At 41.3% G+C, this 17,511-nt stretch overlaps 1 protein-coding gene across 1 annotated transcript in view; it reads left to right on the forward strand.

Annotated features, from left to right (window-relative positions):
- Positions 1–17,511, forward strand: part of Stxbp3 (syntaxin binding protein 3) — a 49,248-nt gene that overhangs the window by 22,070 nt on the left and 9,667 nt on the right. The window contains exons 7-13 of the mRNA XM_075981580.1: positions 1,510–1,664; positions 4,519–4,609; positions 7,564–7,688; positions 11,650–11,745; positions 11,870–11,927; positions 15,638–15,703; positions 16,920–17,000. Coding sequence (XP_075837695.1) covers positions 1,510–1,664; positions 4,519–4,609; positions 7,564–7,688; positions 11,650–11,745; positions 11,870–11,927; positions 15,638–15,703; positions 16,920–17,000 — 672 coding nt within the window. The remainder of the gene's footprint in view (positions 1–1,509; positions 1,665–4,518; positions 4,610–7,563; positions 7,689–11,649; positions 11,746–11,869; positions 11,928–15,637; positions 15,704–16,919; positions 17,001–17,511) is intronic.

Consider the following 17,511-nt stretch of genomic DNA (forward strand, 5'->3'; position numbering starts at 1 on the left):
TTCTGTAAGTTCGAGGCCAGCCTGGTCTGCAAGAGCTAGTTCCAGGACAGGCTTCCAAGCTACAGAGAAACCCTGTCTCGAAAAAAACAAACAAAAAATGTTGGAGCCAAACAATTCCTTTTGTTACTCTTGATGGTCATTTTTGTTGTTGGGGATTTGTTTGGTTTTGGTAGGTGTTGGGGATCAAGTCCAGGGCCTTGAACATGCCAGACAAGCGTTTAACCCTCCCTACCCCATCACACTTGTGTATACACACACACACACACACACACACACACACACACACACACACACACACACACACGGTTCTTAGAGCTTCTTGCATGATACGTGTCTGTTCTACTAACATTCCACAGTCAAGACATCAGTGGGTGGGAAATACGTTCCTATAGGGCACTGTTCTCAATCTCCCTAATGCTGCAACCCTTTAATACAGCTCTCGTTGTGGTAACCACAACCACAACATTATTTTTGCCACATAAGTGTAATTTTGCTACTGTAATGAAAAGTAATCTAAATACCTGTGTTTTCCAGTGGTCATAGGCAACCCTTGTGGAAGGGTCATTCAACCCCCACGACAAAGGTTGGGAGCAGCTGCTGTGGGGAGCAGTCTTTTAGGCACAGATACGGGATAGTAACATTTCTAACAAGTACCACTACCTGCTCCAGTGGGAGGGTGCGCTATGCGGTGACAGTTCATGTGCAGAGTGCTTGTTGGTTGGTAGTTAACACAGCAGCTGAGCCTTTGAGAGCAGAGACCCTGGGTGGGCACAGCTGAACTTCAGTCTGTGCTCAGGCTGCTGTTGTTGGTTGTTCAGAGAATAAATGACTTTGAAAGGAAAAGCAAGGAAGTTTATTCATAACTTGTTACATAACCTATCCATTTCCTATCTGTTCCTACACCCAATACCTTATCTAAGTGAGAGGGATTACTGTCACTATTTTTGAAAACCCCAAACTTAGGTTACTGAACTCTCAACTCCTCTCTGCCCATCCTTCAAATAACGCTCTAATGGGCTGCTAGCCTTGTTCCTTCATAGCTGAATGAATCAGTGCATCTGAGATTTCATTGTATTTGTGTTAAGTCTTATCTTTCACAGTGACTTATGATTTGGGGAAGAAAATCTTTTAAGGATGTGATTCTAAGATAAACAATTAAAGAAGTTTCTGGATTATTCTGAACTAGGTTAAGATTTCTTAATTTTCTTTCTGCCAGGCATTAGGTATTTTCATTTTGATACTTCCTACTTCAGACTCCTTTTTCTGTTGCGCAGGTTGTAAAGCTCAGTCAGTACAATCTGTGTTTGAAACAAGACTTGAAGGCGTGAGGCAGAGTAAACCGGGGCAGATGGGTAGAGGTGAAGGGTGGAGCTGAGTCAGATAGACAGCCGTCAGGAGTCAGCCTGCGAGCGCTCGTCCTCCCACATCCCAGCCACAGCTCTGGTTTCTTTGGAATCTGTAGAGTCAAGGTTCTAGATTGACAGTCTAACTTTTTCTGACCTCCATTAGGTTTATACTCTTGACGTACCAGACGCGTTCTATTACTGTTACAGTCCAGACCCTAGTAACGCCAGCAGGAAGGAAGCGGTCATGGAGGCGATGGCTGAGCAGATAGTGACAGTGTGTGCCACTTTGGATGAGAACCCTGGAGTGAGGTATAAGAGGTAAGGCGCGGAGTGTGCGTGTTGTTCGTTTGTGATGAGGCCTAAAGCACCGTAGCTCTGTTTTTTGTATCGCTTTGCAGAGTAGAGCTCCCTTGTATGGTCTCCAGGCTCTGCATAAAGAAAATCGAGAGTTTAGGCTTCAGATCGCAGAGTAACAGCCTCTGTAGCGGAACGTCAGAACTGAAGTTTGCTTTCGTTTACTTACAGAAAGCTTTGTTTGTTTGATCAGTTTAAGGAATGCTTCAAGGGTTGTTTTATTGGCTGTAAAGGCGAAATTTTTTAAACTTTTATACTACATACCTTTATTTACTTTTTTCTTTATGAAAACAAAGTTTAGTGTAAAGTACATTCATTTTCTGTATCAGGTTTGTAAGTTCATTCCAGTATGAACAGTAGCTGCTCGACCCTCATGTGAAGAACAGCTCCGCAGTATCCCACAGCCCCCCAGTTCCTACTGGCCACCTTCCCTCTCCCTCCCCAGAGCAAACTGCTGCTCACCTTTGAGGTGCGGCTCAGTTTTGCCTGATTTTGAACTACTATAGATGAGATCATAGGATTTTGTCTGTTTCATAGTGTTTTGTTCAATGTTACTCTCTAAGAGACACTGCTGTGTGTGCTGTCGGTCACTTGGGTTGTAATCCTGGCTCTGCTGCTGGCTGTGTTTAATCTGGTCTTAGAATGTATGATTATAAAATGGGAGTGATGGCAATGGCCTTCTCATGGAGTTGCTAGAATAAAAGGCCGTCACGTGTAAATTCCTAAGAAAGGCGGTGCCTCCACTCCACTGCTGCGCATAGCAAGTGTGCCATTGACTTCCTGAGCAGGTTCTGTGTCTCAACAGTGGCATCTGTCCAGTTGACTGGTAAACTCTTTAATTGCACATTTATGCATTGCTGCATGCTTCATCACTCTTAATGTTGGCATTTTAAAATCCGCTGTTGGTAGCTGGCAAGATGACTCAGCAAGTAAAGGGCTTGCTACCAAGGGTCTGATACTGAGTTTGAGCCACAGGGCCTCCCTGGTGGAAAAAGGGAATTGATTATCACAAGCTATCCCCTGACCTCTATACCTGCACTACTCCATGCTAGAGTCCACAAATAATCTCCTGTTAATTAGTAGAGCAGTATAATAAATCTCTTTAACTCAGACATCACCAAACAAGCTTTTTACCTTGGGAGTTAGGAAAACTGTAAATAATATGCTAATGATAATCTGGGCTTAGTGGAATTTAGCTAAGTGGTTTGCCTCTTGCTGGAGTTTAGTGTCTTTTAAGCTTCTACTGTTGTTGATGGTTGGTTAGACTCAGAAAAGTGAGTAAATATAAACCATTTATAATATAATAGTTTTATTACAGATATGCTTTGATTGGCTTTAAAAATTCTGGGGCCGGGAGACGGCTGCATTGGTAAACTACTAGTTGTGCAAGCACGAGAGCCTGAGTTCAGATCCCAGCAGTCACACAGAGGCTGGTCACATGTCTCCTACGCCAGTCTAGCTGAGAGGGTGAGTTCCAGGTTCAGTGAGAGACCCTGTCCCTCTGGCCTCCATAGACACACACACATCATAAATACACAAATTCTACCTGTTCTTTAACAGAATACTCCTTTATGCTATAGAAACTTTTAAGGTAAATTCTAAAATAAAATGACTTTTTTTAAAAAGCATTTTCAGCAAAAATATAAAAATCACTATTTGTGCCTTTATTTTTAAAATCAAAAGATTCTTAAACACTTTTAAAAGCATCATATGAGAACCCTTCCCCATTTTGCAGGTTAGTGTGCTAGCTGAAGAGCATTTTCCAACATTTTTCTTGTAGGTTTAGAAAATATACTAATACCACTAATCATGAAGTTACAATTTAAAGTATGATGCTACCATTCTTTCATTTTTTATTATTAAATATTTATTTACTTTTGTTTATATGAATGTGTTTGTGCCTGCATGAATTTATGTGCACCACGAGTGCACAGCTGCCCTAGAGGTCGGAAGAGGAACTGCAGTTAGAGTCTCATGTGTGCTCTAGGAACAAAAACCAGGCTCCCTGCAAGAGAGTTTAAGCCTGTTAAACCACCGAGCCGTATCTCCACCCACAGAGCATACAAGGTTTTAATGTGTAGCTGTCTTAGAAAACAGCAAAAGAGAGGATGTGAGGAAACGGCACGTGCTGCTGGGGGAGAATTGTCACTTCTTTTGGAAAGCAATTTGGGTTTTTTATTTATTTATTTATTATTTATTTTGGGTTTTTTTTTTGTTTGTTTTGCTTTTTGATTTGTTGTTGTTGTTTGTTTTTTGAGGAAGGGTTTCTCTGTAGCTTTTGGGGCCTGTCCTGGAACTCACTTTATAGACCAGGCTGGTCTCGGACTCACAGAGATCCGCCTGCCTTTGCCTCCCAAGTACTGGGATTAAAGGCGTGTGCCACCACTGCCTGGCTTTTGGAAAGCAGTTTGGTAACATTTAGAATGCATATACTCTAAGGCCCAGGATTTTTACCTTCATATGCAGTGCACCTAGAGAAATGTGTACGTGGAGAAATGTGCCAAGCGTTTTCTTTCTGTGTGTTGAGAATGATTTCAGAGTCCCTCCACTTTTAGGGGAATGAATATATAGAATCCAATGTAGTGATAGAGGGAGGGATACAGGAATGGCAACTTTATATTTAATATTTTATTTCTTCATATTAAAATTTCTGAAGCAGATGCTAAGGCTATGGCATATGACATGTTTGATAGTTTTCTATGTTTGTAAATGTTTGCATTTTATAACAAAGTTGTAGTCTTCTTTTAGAATTTACCTTTATAATATTGTAAAGTATGTCCTGAAAGATAATTGTTAAAATATTTTTTTCCATTTCTAGTAAACCTCTAGATAATGCCAGTAAGCTTGCACAAATGGTTGAAAAAAAACTTGAAGAGTACTACAAGATGGACGAGAAAGGCCTGATAAAGGTAACTGTGAACAGCACGCAGTGGCTCTGCAGAAGCTCTGCTGCTTCCCTAACCAGAGCAGCCTGTGCTCACCAGTTTTCTAGTATTGATGTGGGGATCACTAAGATGGATCTTCAGCTCTGATTTGAGAGTCCTTAGCGGAAACTTTAGTAGATTGTGTGATTTGACAGTTCTGTCGTGAGGGAGGCTGAGGCTTTGACGTCAGCAGTGTGTTCACATCTTGGCTCTGCCATTTAATGAATAATTATTTTAAATAAGGCATCTTTAAACTAATTTTTTAAGCCTATTTTTAAGCTAATGAAAGGATTAAATGAGTTAATTGTATGAAGTCTTTAGAATAATGCCTTCCACTGAGTTAGTATTTAATAAAGGCTGGGATTCCTGCTATTACTAGCTTTGCAATCTTGAGTTGTTTCTCAGCTCTGAAGTGAATGATAATGTGTGCCTTGCTTGGTTGTTATGAAAATTAGATGAGGTAACATCTAAGTATTTTGTACATGTAAGAGGAATACATAGCAACCTTTGTTATTGTCTGCTAAAAATAATGTAATGTAATCAAAGCCTAAAGTTGGAACCTGGGGAATGCCAGCATGTAGGCATGGCTAGAGAAGGAAGAGCCGAGGAAGGAGATGGACAAGTGGTGTCAGAGGCTGGGAAGCCACACAATAGCTAGAGCATAAAGGCAGGAACTGCCCTAGTCAGAAGAGGAGAAGGCCAAGGATGCTGATTGGCCGTGCTGTGCAGTGGGCGGCTTGAAAGGAATGCACAGAATACAGTGGCAACACAGGCTGGGAGTTATCTTACTCTAAACCTGGCTTAGAAGGTATCCTGCAGGAGGAGGCCCCGAGCTTCAAGAATGACTAGAGCATAATAAAGACAGTAATATCTTATTGCAAGAGTAACAGAGTTCTTTGGGTGGAGACATAGAAGGATAAAATTCAGTGTTAAACATGAATGGAAGATGTCAATTTAGAAATTATGCTGGTTACTTGAAAGGTGACTCTGGGCATAGAGGTTTAGTGAAAGCTGTGAGTCTACAAAGGTGGAGTGGCTTAACAACCATGGTAGGCAGTGACAAGTGTTTGTTAAGGCAAGGAAGTATAGTAGATGTCTCTTTAGTCCCATAGAGGTTCAGTGGGGAAAAGGCAGATGCTCGCTCTCTCCCTCCCTCTTTTTATTCTCTCTCCTGGAGAACTGCATATCCTTCAGGTGGCACCTTCCTTTATTCAAGCACCTATGAGGCTTACCTTGTTTTGAAACCTTTCCTAATTTGTCAGCCAAGTGATACCATGGTCTTTCAAATATTTCTATAAATGCCCAGGATTGCCTTTTCATTTGTGTGTTTCTGCAGACTCTCAGCTCATGTATGTTGTGTTTCATTGTAAATACATTTAACCTTCACAACAATCTCCCAAGGGAGAGGTCCTGCCATTTGATATAATTTTTACCAAGTGAATACTAACGTAAGAAAGGTTGAGAAACTTAACCGAGGCCATACAACAAGAAACTGATCGCAGCTGAACTCAACCCCATATCTGGTTCCACAGTATTCTCTTTCTCACTGTACCTCACTGCTTCACCTCTATCAGGAGAGGCGGTAATTCAGACGCATTTTCAAGTCTAGCTACGTGATTTACCTGTCTGCTCTGTGCAAATACATAGGAAATGTTGTCTGAATTGTAGCTAGTTACCTCTTGCTTAGGTCTTTGACTGCTAAGCTAAAGAGTTAGCTACTTCTAAGAGTGGAGTACAAACCAGGATTGCTACCACAGGGCTGTAATCCTAGTTACTCTGGAGACTGAGGAAGATCAAAGTTCAGGGCCTGCCTACAAAGTGAGCTCAACATCAAAAGTGAATAATAGCTTAGTGGTAGAGACCTGCCTAGCATGAAAGCCTGGGTTTGGTTCTCACTACCACACCCCTCACCCTCTCCCAAGAAAGAACTGGAAAAGATCCAAGCATTAGCAGTGGAATTTCCAACACTGCTCCTCGTCCGCTGTTTAGTGGTTGATATTGTTTTTGAATTAATGTTAACAGGGTTTTTTTATTATGATTTATAGTCTTGATTGTCATTAATATAATCTCTACTTTTTTGTTTTGTTTTTGCCTTGTTTTTTTGTTTTCAAGACAGGATTTCTCTGTGTAGTCCTGGCTGCCTTGGAACTCACTTTATAGACCAGGCTTGCCTGGAACTTACAGAGATCCACCTGCCTCTGCCTCCCAAGTGCTGGAATTAAAGGCATGCGCCACCACTGCCTGGCTAATGTAATCTCTACTCTTAAAATAGCTGATTTAATGCTGAATTTTAATGGCCTCTTTGTCATGTGGATATGATAATGTCTGTCTCAAGGGTGCCATAAAAACTGTGAGGTGGTATCTCTGTGAAATAAAATAGGCTTTTCTTGACTAGCAAATATCAACACAAAGAACTCAAGTAGTAGCTGCTGTTCACAGATTATGTCAGCCTTACTATTTGTAGAACCGAATGCACAAGAAGCTAACTTTGGCCAGGTGTTGTAGCAGCGTGTGTCTGTAGGCGCAGCACGGGGAAACTGAGGAAGGATGGCGAGTCCAACGCTAGCCTGGCTTAGCCACGTGGTGAGATCCCGTCCTAGGGAGAGAGAAAAGGAAGGAGTATTTAGGGAAAGGTAGATGTTACTTCTTCAAAGAAAATTAGGGAGTATTAAACTGATGTATATAGCCTCAATCTGATTATGAAAATGTTAGTTGCATAGCCTTGTTTTTCCCTACTGTGCACTCATGCTTTTGTTTGTTGTAATATAATTTCACATCTTAGGACATTCATTTGTTTTGTTTTATTGTGTGTTTTTGTTGAGGGACAGGATTAATCTTTTATTAAATACCAAAATTATTATTAAAAGTTTTAAATATTAAAAATGTGTTCACATAAAGATACTGAAATTTCTTAAGATACTTTTATCTTGTTATTCTAGGGTAAAACTCATTCCCAGCTCTTAATAATTGACCGTGGCTTTGATCCTGTGTCCACTGTCCTGCATGAACTGACCTTTCAGGCAATGGCATATGATCTACTACCAATTGAGAATGATACATACAAGCAAGTATAACTTGAAGGGCTTTAAAGGGCTGTAGACAGACTATCTAATGAAACCTGAAAGACCTGCAACCTGTTCATACAGAAGCCTTCTCTCTCTCTCCCTCTCCTGTAACTGTAACCTGACAAGATGTTCACTTTGTAAGCTAATGTGCAGCTTGCTTCAGAGCTTTTAAGTAGATTTGCTCCTTACCTGTCCTGCAGTAGAGGTGCTAGTCAACAAGTTGGTAGGGGTTTGCACTCATTCAGAGTAATGTCAGACTCATTATTATCATTTCTTTTTTTAATTTATTTTTATTTTGTGTACTTGATGTTTCGCCTACATGTATGTCTGTATGAGGGTATTGGATCCCTGTATCTGGAGTTACAGACAATGGTGAGCTGCCATGTGGGTGCTGGTAATTGAGCCCAGGTCCTCTGGGAGAGCAGCCAGTGCTCTTAACTGCTGAGTCATCTCTCCAGCTTCCCGTTATTATATTTCAAAATGTGTGTTATATCGAAAATGATTAAGCTGTGTTAATTCTAAATCATATTCCCAAAAGTGTTTTGTCGATATAATTTATTTTAAGACACCCAAAACCCAGTATAACGCTGCTGAGAATGGGCACAGTTGTACTGTTTCCATAGTTACTGATGTAATCTCTAAGCAAGGATATTAGGACAAGTGAATGACATGAGACAGCCTTTTTCAAGAAGCCATTTTACTTCTCATCAGTTTACAGGTATACAAACACACTCACAGAGCTTTATGATACCATGATCTCTAAATCCAAGTAGTAATTTTTCAGACAAGATTTGCTGAATGTTTCCGGCATTTGTAAACATTTAGCAGAAAAATCATGAATTTGATGCCAACCTGGGGTGCATGCCAGGTTAAAGATTTACTACTTGAACACAACAGTAAAACTAAGTATTAGTTTTATGTAATTTTGTTTATATTAATTTAGTAGAGCTGGATCCAGTGGTTCAGACCTATAATTCCAGCTGCTTGGGTGGCTTAAGGAGGTTTATGCTGGAAAGTCACAAGTTCAAGGCTAGCCTAGGCAGTGTAGTAGGCCCTTAACTCAAAAAAATTTTTTTCTTCCTTTAAATAAATGAGTAAAAAGAGGACTTAGTTGTAGAACACTTGCCTAGCATATATGGGGCCATACATTAAATTCATTGAACCACAAAAATAATTAGGAGTAGTTTTATTAAAATAATGCAACTTTTGATAATTATGATACTTTGCAATTTTTCTTAAATTGTGTATTTTCTATTGTGTTTTTATTTGCATTCCAGTTAAATCCTGATTTTTTTTTTCTGTCTTGTTTGTGTCGATATCAGCCAGGAAATCAGCAGAGCACCCCTGTTACCCTCTAGGTCACCAAGCTGCATTGTTCAGTAGATTTGAAAGAATCTGGTATCAGACCATAGAGAATTTTGTTCTAGACTTGCCAGAAGTTTAGAGAGTCCTGACCTAGTATTAAAATGTGCTCTCTCCAGATTTGCTGGCAAACGAAGGCGGGTTTAATTGCTTGGGGGAAGGAAGGCAGCTAGTTTTCACAAAGACAGCGATACCCTCTTACTCTAAGCCCCAGAAGTTGAGAGAAGACTGATGTGGGAGTATAAACTCCCCGTGCTCCGTCGGTCTTTACATGGGGCATGACTTCTTATTGAAAATAGTGTTGTAGTATTTGTGTGTGTGTGTGTGCGTGCGTGCGTGCGTGTGTGTGTGTGTGCTCACGCACATGTGCATACGCGCAAGCACAAGTACACACATACCTCAGCATGCATGTGGAGTTCTGAGGACAGTTATGCAGAGTGGGTTCTCTCCTTCCTTCATGGGTCCCAGTGGTTGAACCCAAAATTCAGCCGTCATGTTTCTGCTGCGAGTACTTTGATCCACTGAGCCAGCCCAGAAACTCTACCCCTCGGTCACTAAATCCAAAAGTCTGGTCTAACAGGTTCCTTCTTAATCCCTGCTTCCCAGGGTTGGAATGTTCTAGTGCTCAGTTTGTGGACTCTGTTTATATACTTTTGGAAGCATATTAATCTCAAGGTTTGTCTGTGATTGGCTCAACTGAGCCTTCTGCTTTAACTTCAGATTCACACCAACTCCCTAGCGAATATCTTCATTTGTAATGTCTGGTGAGCATCTTCAGTGTGTGTGTCCACACCTGAGTTGCTGGGAGCTCCCTGGAAAGTGCAGTGCTCCACATAGTAAATGCATCTCCTATCTCATAGCTACTTTCTCAGGCCCAAATTTCAGTCATGGCCAATCAAGTTCAAAAACACTCAGTTCAATAGTAAATCTTCATAACTACATTTTAAAGACCCAATTTTCCAGCTTGCTTATGACACCAGACTTAGCCTGAAGCTCACGATGTTAGCCCTCTGACCTCCCCCTCGCTGTCTTCCTCAGACTTCTCACTGACCTCTCATGCTCTGCTTCTGTCTTCGGTCCCCGCCCCCATCAGCTTTTCCAACTCGGGAGAAAGAGAATCTTAGTAAGAGCCAGGTCAGCGTGCCCACTTCACTCAGAACCTTTAAATGGTTTCCCATTATCCTCAGAGAAAAAGGAAACGTAGGTACAGCAGTCCCCAAGCCACACATCACCTGTGTCCCCCCATTTTAGTTTGATTTGATTGCCTGCTCTTCACCCCTATGTTCAACACACTGTAGAGGGACTCCCCTCCCTGCCAATCTCCATCACACCCTCCCAAGGTCTCACTATGTACTCCTGGCTGGTCGCCTTGAACTCTCAGAGGTCCAAGTGCCTCTGTCTACCACGTGCTGGCATTGAAGGCATGTGTCACCCTGCCTGGCCTCCATCACAAGTTTTGCTGGAACCAGCAATTTTTCTGCTTATTCATGCATCATAGAGACTGTAAATGTACTCTAATGGACTGTTGTGTCTTGGAGTGTTGCCTTCACACTACTGGTTTGCTTATAAGCCACTTAAATGGCATAAGTACACACTGGTATTTTGCATAACAAAGGACTTCCATCCTTAGGTTAGCCTTGTAATTGAACACAGCCATTTATCTTTGGGTATCTTAGACCACATTGTTTTGTAAATGAAGCCTATAATTTTGGGGTTATAGAAACTACTGCATTTATATAACAGAAATCAACATGCATTGTCCATAGTTCAAAACTAAGAAAATGCTGTGTAGTCCCTATCTGCCCGAGGAAATTGACAGCTGAGTCTTTCCTACCTCCACAAGGAAAAGGGTATCTGCATTAAAAAAGGAAATTACGTTGAGGAACTCAGTTTTTTTAAAGCCAATATCATGGTCCCCTGAACCTCCTGAATTGCTCTTACTCCAGTAGAACTTGGTAAAGCTGTCACAGTATTTTTACAGCCATATTAGTTTTCTCACTTCTTCCTATTTAAAGGAGACATGACTTTAGGCTTGGTTAGGAGAAGCTGCAGATGCTGTGTTTGTGGTTTTACACAAGCACTCTGGGCAGCCTAACTAGTGCGTTGGCTCTTGACGGATGGACGTGATGACTGCGCTGTGGATCACTAGCTAGCGTATCGTGATGCTAAGTGATTAAAGGCGCAGCTGCTTGGGTATTCAGCTTTGCTGCTTGATTGGTCTTTGTAGTCTTTGTATTTGAGACCGGGTCTCCTGTGACCCAGGCTGGCCCTGAACACTGTTGCTGGCGTGACCTTGACTCTGGTCCTTCTAACTGCCTTCCAAATGCCAGTCCACCTAGCTGCTTCTGTTCTTAAAGCTCACTGTGGGATGTTGAATTTTCAATTTGTAAGATGGCGTTCTGCCAAGACTGTAAACCTAACATTTGAGATGAAAAAGATGTTTTTCCTAAATTTCTAATAGAAGGGTTCTAATCTGCTTTAGGTTTTGACCCCCTTAAGTAACAGACTGAGTCTACTTTTCAGTACTGTTGTTTAGAAAAATGTTTTTTCTACTTTCTGAGGAAGAGATTCTGAAAATGTTCTCCCCGGCCTGTTTAGGTACAGAACCGACGGGAAGGACAAGGAGGCAGTTCTCGAAGAAGACGACGACCTGTGGGTCAGGGTCCGGCACCGGCACATTGCGCTTGTGTTGGAGTATGTGAGCCTGTTCTAACTTTGCTCTGTAGTTTTTAGGTACTAAATTATTAAAGTATATTTTATAACTTTAAAAGAGTTTTGTAAAGAACTAACTTAGACATTTTTCTCATTTATCTGACAGGGAAATTCCAAAACTTATGAAGGAAATTTCATCAACAAAGAAAGCTACAGAGGGGAAGGTAAGATGATAGCAAAGATGCATTTGGACTTTAAAGACAAAGTCTCTGAACTCAGGCTGATGGCAAACTCACCGCTTAGCTGAGCATGACCTTGAACAGGAGGTCCTGCTCCATCATCAGGTGCTAGGATTGCAGCTGTGTATTGCACGGGTCACTTAATAACTGTGTGTGTGATATGTATCTGTTTGTCTGTGTGTGCGTGTGCAATGTGTTTGTGTGTGGTGTGGCTGTGGGGGTATGTTGTAGTGTGTAATATGTGTGTGTGGTGTGTGCATGGGGGGGTGTAGTGTGTAATATGTGTGTGTAGTGTGTATGCATGTGTGGGGTGTTGTGTGTGTGGTGTATGTGCAGTGTGTAATGTATATGTGTGTGGTGTGTGAGTGATGTGTATTTGTGTGTGGTGTGTGTGATGTGTATTTATGTAGTGTGTATATGTAGTGTGATATATGTGTGGTGTGTATGTCTGTGTATCTGTATGTGATGTGTTTGGTGTGTGTGATGCATGTCTGGGGGGGTGTATATAGTGTGTGATATGTGTGTATGATATGATGTATGTATGTGGTGTGTGTGTGTATAGTACGTGGTGTGAGTGTAGTGTGTGATGTATGTGTGTGGTGTGGTGTGTGATATGTGCATGTGATGTGTGTATGTGGTGTGTGTGTGTGATGTATGTAATGTGTGCTGTGTGTGTGATGTAGTGGTCACAACTTTTGGGAGTTGATTTCTCTCCCACCTTTACATGGTTCCAGGACTCAAACTCCAGTTGTCAGCTTGCACAGCAAGTGCTTTTACCCACTCAGCCGCCTTGTCGGCCCTGCAAAGGCAAATTACAAAGTTGAAAGGAAAAGGGTGAAAATTACTGTAACTTTCTATTTGGGGCTATTCTAACACAGAGAGAATAGAGAAGTGCCTGTGTGCTGTGACCTCAGTTTTATCTGTGCTACTGCCATTAAAATTTAGTACTTAAAGGCCAGTTAGTCATTTTCATCAGCACATAGATGAGGGGTTTGGTTTTGTCTTGTTTTGTAAGAATCTCACTATGTTGCCCCTGCTGGATTGTAGACAAGGCTGCCCATGAACTCCGAGAGCTCGGTCTGCACCTATTATAGGCAGAGGCCACTAGTTCGTTTTCGGCTGCTCAGCCCCAAAATAATCAGATAAAAACCATATTATTTGCAATACTGTTTGGCCAATAGCTTAAGCATATTTCTAGCTTGCTCTTATATCCTAAACAACCCATCTCCATTAATCTGTGCATCACCATGAGGTCATAGCCTACTGGTAAAGTTTCGGCGGGCTCCAGTAGAGGGTTCTGTCTCAGGTGTGGCTACATGGCTTCTCACCAACTTCGCCTTCTTTCTCCCAGCATTCAGTTTAGTTTTCCCCACTTAGCTCTACTCTGCTAAGCCACGGGCTGAAATAGATTTGTTCATTAACCAATAAAAGCAAGACATAGACATAAGGACTTCCCACACCATGCTCCCAAGTGCTGAGATTAAAATCCTGTGCTGCTCTGCCAGGTTTTTGGTATTGAAGTATAATATTGAGGTTTTGGGTATTGAAGTATAGTGCACAAGTGAGTGCACAGATTGTAATGTGTGCTCGCTGGCTGTTCATGTGTACACATTCCCATGTTATTGTCACGCTAATGTTAGTGCACATTTTCTTTTTGGCATTTTTATAAATAGCATTAGTTTTAAGATTCTATTTTGTTAGCATATAAAATATAGGTGATTTTGTAAATTTTTACTATGGGTCCAGTGACCCTGTAATCAACTTACTTCCTTAATCCTAATACTTAGTTTAAAGATTAGATTTTGTTTGTTTGTTTTGTTTTTTGAGACAGGGTTTCTCAGAATAGCCCTCTCTGTCCTGGGAATTCACTCTTGTAGACCAGGTTGGCCTTGAACTCACAGAGATCCTCCTGCCTCTGCTTCCTGACTGCTGTGATTAAAAGTATGCACTACCACACCCGGCTTCTTTCTGCATTATTCTATTAACGTAATGAATTATATTCACTCTTTTTCTGATGTTAAATGAGCTGTCTTTCTAAAATGAACTCCACTTGGTCATGATGCCCTGTTCTAAGTGCTGATGGATTCTGTCTGCTGAGCACTGGGTTTGCTTGTTTCCTGTCTATGAGAAGTATTTCCTGTAACATGACTCTTTTGTAACAGTCTTGTGCAATTTTCATATAAAAATTATGTTAATCTTATAAAATGAGTTGTGACTCTCTCATTTTACCCTGAAAGGAATTGTGTAACATAATTGCTCTGTTGTGATTGGAATTCACCATTGAGGATAGAGTATCCTTCACAAAGAAGTCTTTAGTTATAATTAATGTAAATTCGTTAGAATATATATGCATATATATTATATAGAACACAAACATTTGTATGTGTACCTTTACCAAATTTTTGCTTGTGTCAGTTTAGAAAGACTATTTTTCAAAGAATTTGTCTACTATCCTTAACTTTTGAACTCTTTTCTTAGCCTCTCAGTGTGAATAGAAGCCATGCTAATGTTCTGGTTATTAATCTTTTTTTTGTTTTGTTTTTTTTCCATATGCATGAATGGTTTTTTTTCCGGTTATTAATCTTGATAACTGATTTTTCTCATGATTTTTAATGCTCCTACATTTAATATCTTTAATATTTCAAAGAGCCATGGATATAGCTTAGTGGGCGAATGCCTGTCTAACATAAATGATTGCCTGGATTCAAGCCCTAGCAGTGCAAATACACGTATTTTGATTCTGTTGATTTTCTCTGTGTAGGTTCATTTTGTCTGTTACTGTGTGTTTGATGTCTGTGTGGTGCATGGGTGCCGTGGTGCGCATGTGGAGGCCAGAAGACTTTAGTAAAGTCACCTCTCCTTCCATCTTCCTGTGGGTTCTGGGACCAGACCAGATCGTCAGGCCCTCACAGCCAGCAGTTTACCTGCTGACATGCTGCTGGCTCTGTATCGGCTAGTTTTAGATTTAGTTTATTTGTACACAGTTTTAATGTCTTTCAGTTTTGTTTTAACTTTTTTCTAGGTCCTTGAGTTGGACATTTGGAGTATTAACTTTTAACTTCTCTCCTACTGGGTCTATTTAGAGTTATTTCCTTCTCAGCATTAGCTAAATCCCAGGGGATTTGAAATAGCTTTTTACCTCTTTTGTTTTTAGTTTTGGTTATTTGAGATGTGGTCTAGATGTCTGCAGTGTTTACTTAAATCTTTTTGTTTTGTCTGTATCAGAGAATGCTACCATGTCCTTAGCACTGAGACTCTTCTGAAATCTCTGTCTGGGCTTAATTACCCATGTTAGTTTTCTCTGCTGGATCCTTGAGCAGTGTAGGGCTAAGGACACCCACCACGCATGGTTATATTTCCGTTGGTTCCTTCCTGTCCATACCTCTTAGCTTCGGGAGCCGACCTAGGCAGCCCTCAGTAACTGTGCCTGGGGACCGGAGGCTGATCTCAGTGATCACCTGTTCTGCTTCCGCCATCTCGCTGGTTGTCCGCTGCCCAGAAGGACTGTTTTATCTGTCCACAGGGAAGAGTGTGACAGAGTCAGAGGTCTCCTAACATTATTTTAAAACTTAGCTCATTTATTAAATTAGCTGGGTTTATTAGGACTTACAAGCTCTGGATTGGAAGCTATAATGTGGAGTAACTGAATCATGGGCTTGTTTAAGTTTGTCTTTTGTTGTGTTTGTTTTTCCTAGACATCACTTAGCGCTCTTACCCAGCTGATGAAAAAGATGCCCCATTTCCGAAAACAGATGACAAAGGTAAGCCATGGCCTGCGTGAGACTCTGCCTCTGATTGCTTGTCTGCTCCTGTGCCCTGAATAGTTAGTTGCTGGTAGTTGTCTCCCAGTCTTTCCTGTAGAGCTGAGAAATTCTAAATTAACCGAACTAGCCTCTGACTTTTCTAGTTACGTCATCTGTATTTTGTAAATCTTTAAAAAAAATATTTGTCTTAGACAGCTGAACAGAATAATTTGATATTTCTCTACCTCAAAGAAAAAGTCAGTATGAGATTATCTAGTGGCTGTTTTGTTTGTTTCCTGTGTTGGGCACCAACCCATGCATTTCCTTAAATTAATAGTAACAAATTAGATTTAAAATCATTTAAATCCAGACAAACTCACTCGCTTTCTTTCCATTCTTTTCCCTTCATCCCTCCGTCTCTCCTTCCATCTATCTGTCCATTTATCCACTGGTCCATCCATCTTCGGCAGAACTGGGTTAAGACTCACTCTAGCTCCCACTGAACTGGAACTCCCCTAACTCAGGCTTGTGTCAGACGTGAGGCAATCCTCTGGCCTCATCCTCGAGACTGCTGGTCTGTCAGCGTGAGGCACAGCCGCAGCCTCAGCCAGCCCGGCCTCTCCTAGAATAGCTGTCTTTGCACATTCTTACAATCTTGGAGCCCAGTTAAGAACCAGTAATGTAAAAGGAACCTTTTGTTTTGTTTTTTTGAGTCAGGGTTTCTCTGGCTCTGTAGGCCAGGTTGTCCTCGAAGTCACAGAGATCCACCAGCCTGTCTACCAAGTGCTGGGATTAAAGGTGCACCACCACTATCCAGTTTAAAAGAAACCTTTTGTTGTTCTTCTTCAGGAGTTGACTTTTTTCCCCTTATCCAAGTATTTATTTATTTGTTTGTTTGTTTGTTTGTTATGTATACAATATTCTGTCTGTATGCCTGAAGGCCAGAAGAGGGCACCAGACCTCATTACAGATGGTTGTGAGCCACCATGTGGTTGCTGGGAATTGAACTCAGGACCTTTGGAAGAGCAGGCAATGCTCTTAACCTCTGAGCCATCTCTCCAGCCCCCTTATCCAAGTTTTTGTTACTCTACAGACTCCACGTGATTCACCACTATATTGTTTTTGCTGTCTGCAGGCAAAAAGCCCATAGACATAATTTTTTAAAGAAGTTGGATATCAGTTACACAAAAAGTAATTAAAATGTTATAAATAATGACTTCCCTCTGTTTTTCAGCAAGTTGTCCATCTTAACTTGGCTGAAGATTGCATGAATAAGTTTAAGCTGAATATCGAGAAGCTCTGTAAAACTGAGCAGGTATGTGCAGGGCCAGGACCCCCGCTTCTGTGGTAGAGTTCCAGAGCAGCTGTGTAAGCCAGCATGCGGCCTCCGCCCAGCGCAGCAGCTGAGCTCCACACAGTCACAGAGTCTTAGACAGGGACTGACCTAGGCAGTATTGATGCCTGGTTCCCTGCTTCCTTACTCAGCTTTGTGTCACTTTAACAAATACCAGAAATGATAAACTTATTTTAGCTCACGGTTTTGGTTGGTTGTGTTTGTTTTAGATGTTGGGGCACACTTGATTGAGAATACTTGAGATCTACAGGGTTTTGTTCTTTTTTTTTTTTTTTTTTTTTGCTTTTTGTTTTACAAGACAGGGTTTCTCTGTAGCTTTGGAACCTGTCCTGGAACTAGCTCTTGTAGACCAGCCTATCCTCGAACTCACAGATCTGCCTGCCCCTGCCTCCCGAGTGCTGGGATTAAAGGCTTGCGAAACCACCGCCCGGCAAGATTTACAGTTTTATGATCAATTCACTTCACTGCTTTC

The sequence above is a fragment of the Microtus pennsylvanicus genome, chromosome 7, assembly GCF_037038515.1.
Source record: "Microtus pennsylvanicus isolate mMicPen1 chromosome 7, mMicPen1.hap1, whole genome shotgun sequence".
NCBI lineage: Eukaryota > Metazoa > Chordata > Mammalia > Rodentia > Cricetidae > Microtus > Microtus pennsylvanicus.